This window comes from Octopus bimaculoides, chromosome 30 (genome assembly GCF_001194135.2).
Source record: "Octopus bimaculoides isolate UCB-OBI-ISO-001 chromosome 30, ASM119413v2, whole genome shotgun sequence".
In the NCBI taxonomy this organism is placed as follows: domain Eukaryota; kingdom Metazoa; phylum Mollusca; class Cephalopoda; order Octopoda; family Octopodidae; genus Octopus; species Octopus bimaculoides.
The window spans coordinates 8,304,190-8,312,362 of NC_069010.1; the positions used below are offsets into that span (position 1 = coordinate 8,304,190).

Genomic DNA, 8,173 nt, shown 5'->3' on the forward strand with positions numbered 1-8,173 from the left:
TCCCATAAACACAAGGTTTCGTATTCGACTCCCATTTCTTTTCTATTAATTTTTATACGCTGAACGAGTGTATATATATATATATATATATATATGGCAAAATTATGTATGGGGCCCAAACATGTCTGAAATTGTCACCAAGTCTGCTAAATGTCAAGCAATTCCACCCCTGCACTGCATTACCAATTTTAGTTAATGGAGAAATCTGGGGCATCAACTCAAAACCTACTGGCAACAGAGTCAGGAAGAAGTGGAATTTAAACTGTAGTTTGTCTCACTACGTCTGGTGTCACAACTAATTAAGACAAGGTGCTTAGTTTTGTTTGTGGCATTTCAATAATAATAATAATAATCCTTTCTACTAAAGGCACAAGGCCTGAAATTTTGGGTGGGAGGGGACTAGTTGATTACATCAACCGCGAAAGGATGATAAGCAAAGTTTACCTCAGTGGAATTTGAGCCCTATAAAGGGTCACGGCAATTCCTTTCCTTTCTGACTAAAACATTAAAAAGAAAATCCAAAAATGGTATTTCAGGCAGCGACCAGTACACATAAGACAGTAGATGTGGTTTAAGGGTTATATGGCTGCTATTTCTAACCAGCTTGTCCAACCATGTCAGTTCAGGTGAAGGTATTCTTACAGTCAACACCAGTTTTCTTGAATGCTTCTTAGTGTAACCCTGGGTGAACGGGCATTCATATTGATCTAAGGTCAATCCCATGCATGTAATTTTAACAGATGTCCATGACAACAACACAATGTCCATTAGTCATGTAATTTATTGTGATTCACTTCCCAAAATGGTTGTGGTGTGTCGTAGATAATAAATTAATTTCTTAACCCTGTTTTATACTAACCTGCTTTAGACTGCCACTAGTTTTGTGATACAAACTTTTTTTGAAGTGATTCAAATAAAAGCCTATTTATTTTTCCAAGCATCAGCTTAATAACAACACAGTTAATGTTTTAAATTCTTGGTTATTTTCAAAATTAATTGAAACAAAGCTAATGATATATCCACTGACATCTTAATCATATGATTAAGCTTATAAATCTTTGTCCCGTTTGTCTTAACCATGTAGCAATTAAACCAGCTTTATTCAGCCAAAATATTGTATTCGTTTGATGTTCAAACTGGCCAAATCTGGTCTCTCACACTTCCCCTACAATGTCATACTAAAACTAAACCGTCACATCATCAAAATCTCAGCGCTAAAAGATGATGCAGGATGGACTCAAAACAATGTGAAGAAACAAGCATTACATTTGACGAGCAATTTGAAAGCTAAAGGGATAAACCTTTTTGATATCAACCCATTTGAGACCACCTCTCCTGGTTCTGGGACACAGATTTCCTTAATAAAATAATTTATTAAGCTGGTGTGTGGGACATGAAATTAACATGAAATATTAATTGAAGGATTTTTGATCACCATAAGTCCCGGGTTTGGATCAAAAAGATTAATCTATGTTCCAAACACTCTTATTTTACTAAATCCATTATAAACATTAACTGAAAGAACAACGGCATAATACAACAGAAATACAGTAATAAAAGGGTTAAATTAACTAATAACCGTTTTATAGCTAAATGTTGCTTTCTGTTTTTTTTTTTGTTTGTTTTTTTTTTCCTTTTGGATTCATGCCAATATGACTACTGATGCTACACATGTTGATATTAGAGTTACACAAAGATGAAGCAAAATGGACACCTAGGTGAAGGTAGAGAATGTTGAATGTGTTGTAAACAGGAAGTTACTTCGTTAACTGATACAATCTAATGACAACAAGAGCACTCAGAGAGCACAAACCTCTGCCATGGCAACACCAACGTCCTCTCCTCTCAACGATTAGCCGGAGATGATGTTTAAAATGAGAATATCTGAAATAAACTTGACTGCTCTCACAAACAAGAACACTAAAAATGAACCTGACTGCCCTCAAAAATTAAGTTTAAAAAAAAAAAAACAGGAAAAATAATCCAGAATCCCTGTCTGGTACCGGATCGATCCCTAAATCTAATCCGTTTGTGCCAATCGCGAGGCCAAACATCCCCGAAAGTTTTATCTCAATCCATCCAGCGGTTCTTAAAATATCTTGTCCACGGACAAACAAACAAATGTAACTGAAAACAATACAGTAGAAATTGATAGAATCCCCCCTAATTCCGTCATCATATACTCCCAATTAATAGTTCCATAATAGTAATTAATTATAAAATAATATATTACATTACCTACCATTAATTACAATATTCATTTTCATATCAATACATAATTACATTGAAAGTAATTGGCTGCCAATTAATCAGTTATTTGTCGATAAAGCATCACTGATTAATCGTTAATCAGCCATTTTGCTTATCAGTACTGCATCCTTAGAGTCATTAAACGAGATCTTTTAGCGACCAGCAACACTGATGTTTCTCACACTTGTTAAACCCGACCCAGTTCCCCTGCCCACACCATACATCCCACCCTCATGTCTTCAAGTCTCTTTTTGTTTTTGAAAAACGCAGTTTCCTCTTTGTTTACATCACATATTTTGCATTCCTCTTTGATCAGAATACAGTGTGTGTGTGTGTATTTGTGCATTTCTTATGTGAATTTGTGTGCTTTTAGATATTTGCATATGTTTGTGTGTGTACATGTTTATGCACATTTATATGAGTATATTTTATCTGCATCTCTTTTCTCTCCCTCTGTGTGTATGTTTATATATGTATGTATATATATATATATAGAGAGAGAGAGAGCCAAGCGTATTTAGGCTGAACAACAACTGTGAGTAGGAAACCGGATTGTTTCTAATCAGTAGGTAGCTGTGAGCTAATAAACCTTGTTGTTTATACAGTGGCCTTCCTTCCTTCCTTAATATATATTTAATCTCCCCGTGTAGTATTATTATTATTATTATTATTAATAGTCGTTGTTGTTGTTGTTTTTAATGAGCAACAGATTGGCATAAACAGTAGTGTCAGAGAAAACTTGCCTTGTAGCATTTAATTCTGAATCTTAAAACCCCACCGCCACCATCGTAATCATTGTCATCACATCTTATTCCATGCTGGCATGGGTGGGACGAGGTTTACTGAGGAAGCATTCTGCAGTCAGATAGCCTTCCTGTCAGTAACTCTTGTTTTTCAAATAAGGGGATTTGTTAGGGTTTTCAAACCACAGGAGAATTGTTTGTAGGAGAAGTGAAGTGTTTACTGGGCTTGAATCGGTGTAAAAACATTGAATGGTTATGGGGGTCAATCTGAATGAAATAGTAATCGAAGGGGTTCATAGATAAAAAAAATTTTTTAATGTTTGAGAACCCCTGGGTTAAATGGTGGAAAGAGGCAGGAATTTGATGATGTGATTGGAATGAAGTGTAGCTAGTGAGGAAGGTGATTGGTATGAGCTCATTAGGGAGAAAGATAGTTGCTGCAAGGGATGGCATAAATATGAAGGGTTATTTTTCATAGGAGTGACTTTCTTGCTGTGAGATATGGCATGAGGCACAAGGGAGCGAGATAGTTGATGTAGGGGACAGCATACTTTGAGGTTGATTGGGGAGAGGTAGTTGGCATAAGAGGCAGCATAAGGTATGAGGGGCAAGATGTGAAACTGCAGTATGGGTTTTTTCTCTTTTTTTGGAGGGGTCAGGAGCAATGTGGTGGTATGAGTTTTGGTGATAGGGAGGTGGGTGGTATGAAGGGTAGCATATCGTATAATCTTTTTAGGGAGAGAGATAGTTTCTGTGAGACATGGTCAGTGGAAAACCTGGCAGTGTAGTTTATATTAACCATTTACTTCCAGCTTTGGCAATCTGATAACCACTCTGTTCACACTTTATTATGAAAACAAATGATTAATTCACAGCATCCATGTTTATAATTTGTTTTTAAAAATATCCTCCATTCTTGCCCTTGTGGCAAAAATATTGTTTTTGTTATTTAGTTGTGATTGTGTGTGTATTATATTCTATTTTCTGTTTTTTTTTTTCTTCTTCACAGATGGAGGGGATCTCCACAAAATGATTCATGGGGTTTGCCCCCTCCAAGGTATTTATCCAAAACATTTAATTTTCTATCTACTCTTGTGTGCATCTCTTGAGAATCTTTCCAGTTAATCTCTGTTCTTGCATGTGGCCATCCACTACAATGGTATTTGCTATAGTATGTGTGTGTGTTAGTTTCTCTTGCTTGATGCGATTCCTATGCTGTAGCTGACAGTAGAGCTTGGTACAGTCTTCTGACTCACCAGCTCCTGTCAAACTGTCCAACCCATGCCAGCATGGAAAAGCAGGCCTTAAATGATATGTGTGTGTGTGTAGTTTTTTGTTTTAAGCTATGCTTAATGAGTATTTATAACGCATTTCTGTGTTTAGTATTCATTACATTGAGAGTGTGTGTGTGTATGTATGAGTGTGTATGAGTATGTACAAATGTGTGTACAAATGTGTGTATGTATGAGTATGTACAAATGTGTGTGTATGAGTATGTACAAGTGTGTGTGTATGGGTGTATGTACAAGTGTGTATGGGTGTATGTACAAATGTGTGTATGTATGAGTATGTACAAGTGTGTGTGTGTGTACAAATTGTGTGCATGTACAAATGTGTGAGTGCATGTGCAAATGTGTGTGTGTGTGTATGCATATATACACACATGCACGCACGCACCCTAGTAAACATCATGGTTAGCTGTTGCTTCTATGTTCACATAAAAGACCCGATTCCTTTGTCTGCTATACACGTATGCAGATGTGCAGTGCACAGTGGTTTTCCATTTGAAACTGTTCACAGCACAGAAGAAACTCTATATTGTGGACCGTTACACCAGATGTTATATAAATACAAAAATAAAATGGTTTGTTTACTGAATGCCTATTACTAATGTTTAATAAGATTAATTAGCCAGAACTTGTCTTTGACAAGGTGCAGGGTTTTCCCTTGTTTTATTTATTGAATTTCTAACGATCTATAATTGTTTTGTTCGATATTTATGTCAACACTGTGATTAGTTAAATATTTTCAATCTCCAGACGTGATGGGGGGGGGGGGTATTTGGAGGTGTGTTCACCATACCTGGCTAGATTCGCATCAGAGACCTTTGTTTCTCACCTAATTCTGAATAATAGTGTCCTTATCTATTAATAGCAGCTCCCTCCTACCCTTATATTACTGTTTTTTTGCCGTCCTCTATTTTTAACCCTTTTCATACCATGTTTCTGTTTGAATAAACTGCCTTTCTTTCAATTTATTATATTCATTTTATTATTATTATTATTATTATTATTATTATTATTATTATTAAGGCAGTGAGCTGGCAGAATCATTAGCATACTGGCGAAACGCTTAGCGGTATTTCACCTATTGCTACGTTCTGAGTTCAAATTCCGCTGAAGTCAACTCTGCCTTTTATCCTTTTGGGCGTCGATAAATTAAGTACCAGTGAAACACTGGGGGTCAATGTAATCAACTAGTCCCCTCCCCCAAAATTTCGGGCCTTGTTCCTTTAGAAAAGATTATTATTATTATTATTATTATTATTATTATTATTATTATTGCAGTAGCAAGCTGGCAGAATTGTTAGTTATACTAGGCAAAATGCTTAGCAGAATTTTATATCTTTACATTCTGAGTTCAAATTTCACTGGGGTTGACTTTGCCTTTCATCTTTTCAGGGGTCAATATATTAAGTATCAGTGAAACGCTGGGAGTCGATGTAATCAACTCCTCCCCAAATTACTGTCCTTGTGGAAAACTTTGAAACCATTATTATTATTACTAAGGCGGTGAGGTGGCTGAATCATTAGTTTGCCAGGCAAAGTGCGGTTGCTAGTCATGGCACTTCTTCATTTTCTGTTTTGTCAAAGAGACAAATCCGTGTGTGTATACACAAACACACACATTTACATGCTGTAGGCTTCAATGCAGTTTCTGTCTACCAATTCCACTCAGAAGATGGTGTGTTGTAGCCAATTCAGAGAGAGACAACAAGCTTCACTACATGACCGGTGCTTTATTTTGTTGACCTTGGCAGGTTTTGAACTCAGAACACAATTTAGCCAAATTACTTTTTTAATCAAAACACTAATTAGATGTAACTATAGTAAATAAAAATAAAAAAAAACTTATTTGATGCATGGTGTAGATGTTAAATAGTCACATGTTTTTGGGTGGCTGTTGTTTTTTTAATTATGAAAAGATAGATTGTTTATTAAATGTCTAAAAATATCTTGAGTTGAATTTGTTAATTAGATTACAACCATTTTGGCTAATTAAACTCCCACCATCTGTAGGAGTGAAACCATTGAATCCATCAAAACATTTAGATGTAGATATGTTATATTATAATCAGTTATCTGACTCCAGGAAGGCATTTGAGCTATATTTGTTGAGGTTTAGGTCAGACCTGGTACTCAGTAGCCTCATCACACACACACATACACACGACTGTGTGGTTTACAAGTTCACTTCTCACCTACATGGTTTCAGTCCTACTGCACGGCACCTTGAGAAAGTACTTTCTACCATAGCACCGGGCCAACCAAAGCCTTGTGAGTGGATTTGGTAGGCTATAATTAATCAAAAGCACCCACTACACTCTCTGAGTGGTTGGCGTTAGGAAGGGCATCCAGCTGTAGAAACTCTGCCAGATCAGATTGGAGCCTGGTGTAGCCATCCGGTTTCACCAGTCCTCAGTCAAATCGCAACCCATACTAGCATAGAAAGCGGACGTTAAACGATTGTGCCGGTGGCACGTGTAAAGACATCCGAGCGAGATCGTTGCCAGTGCCACTGGACTGGCTCTTGTGCGGGTGGCGCATAAAATACACCATTTTGAGTGTGGCCGTTGCCAGTACTGCCTGACTGGCCTCCGTGCGGGTGACACGTAAAAGCACCCACTACACTCTCTGAGTGGTTGGCGTTAGGAAGGGCACCCAGCTGTAGAGACTCTGCCAGATCAGATTGGAGCCTGGTGCAGCCATCTGGTTTCACCAGTCCTCAGTCAAATCGTCCAACCCATGCTAGCATGGAAAGAAGACGTTAAACGATGATGATGATGATGATGATGATGATGATGATGAGAGGTACTAATATTTTTTGTATTTGGTTTAAGAACCTGAGACTAGTTCCAATGTCAAGGGCTAAATCATCTGGTGAAGGGACCATCCCCTGCAGCCAGGTCAAGTGGAGACCTACCTATGTACCACCGACATAGATATGTTGGCTGAGGCTTTGGCCTGGTGGAAATAGATCATTGACAGCTGAATGGAACATTGTTAGTGTCTTGAGTGGTGTTTGCATTGAGGTGACCTTTTGACATTTGACAACACCCTTGACAAACTGAGATATGTTCCAGGAATGTCATAGTCTTTTCTCACTGGCTATGTATAAACTATAGGTGTTTATATAGCACTTTATATAGTCTTGGGCCAATTAAAAAAGCCTTGTGAGTTCACTTGATAGGAAACTGAAAGAAGTGTGTGTGTGTGTGTTTGGCTGTGTCCTTCTCTTTAAACCTTAAAGTTGCAAGTGGTGGTCATTTCGTGTCCACAAATTTTCTAATGGCTTTGCACCTTCATATGCCCCTAAAATAAGGCATCCCTTATTTGAAAAGTGGGTAAGGCTTTGCTACCAGATATTCAACTCTGTGTGTGTGTGTGTCGAAGTTGATTAAAAATCACAATCAGTTTTAGTTTACAGAACTGGATAGTGAGTTAGGAGTAATTAAAATTTGTTTACATTTTATTGGCTGAGTTTAATTGCATATAAACAGGTCTGTGTTAGTATATTCACACACATGCACTCTCACACTCATACACACACACACACTCTCATACACACTCAATCTCTCTCATACACACACACTCTCTCTCTCTCACATACACACACTCATATGCACAGCCCTATAATTAATTACTACATCATCTATTTACTTGCCAAATATGTTCCTCAACAACTCCAATGCCAATGTCAGTCACAATTATTTACCATTCACAACAGTTGTATCTTTGTTAGCAACTCTTGTAGCCAATATCACCACTCAACCCTAGCAACAACAACAACACGAACCAAGCCAGCCAGAAGGCCTCTGTCTTTCTATGATACTGTTTAACTTGTTAGAAATAGCAGCCAATACCCCTTTCATTTCATGCTCTACCTACCTATATATATAT

General features: G+C 37.4%; 1 protein-coding gene across 1 annotated transcript in view; it reads left to right on the forward strand.

Moving 5' to 3' along the window:
• Positions 1-8,173, forward strand: part of LOC106873649 (ataxin-2-like protein) — a gene marked incomplete at its 3' end in the record, with an annotated part of 63,797 nt that overhangs the window by 26,457 nt on the left and 29,167 nt on the right. The window contains exon 2 of the mRNA XM_052978125.1: positions 4,003-4,050. Within this exon, the coding sequence (XP_052834085.1) occupies positions 4,003-4,050 (48 nt within the window). The remainder of the gene's footprint in view (positions 1-4,002; positions 4,051-8,173) is intronic.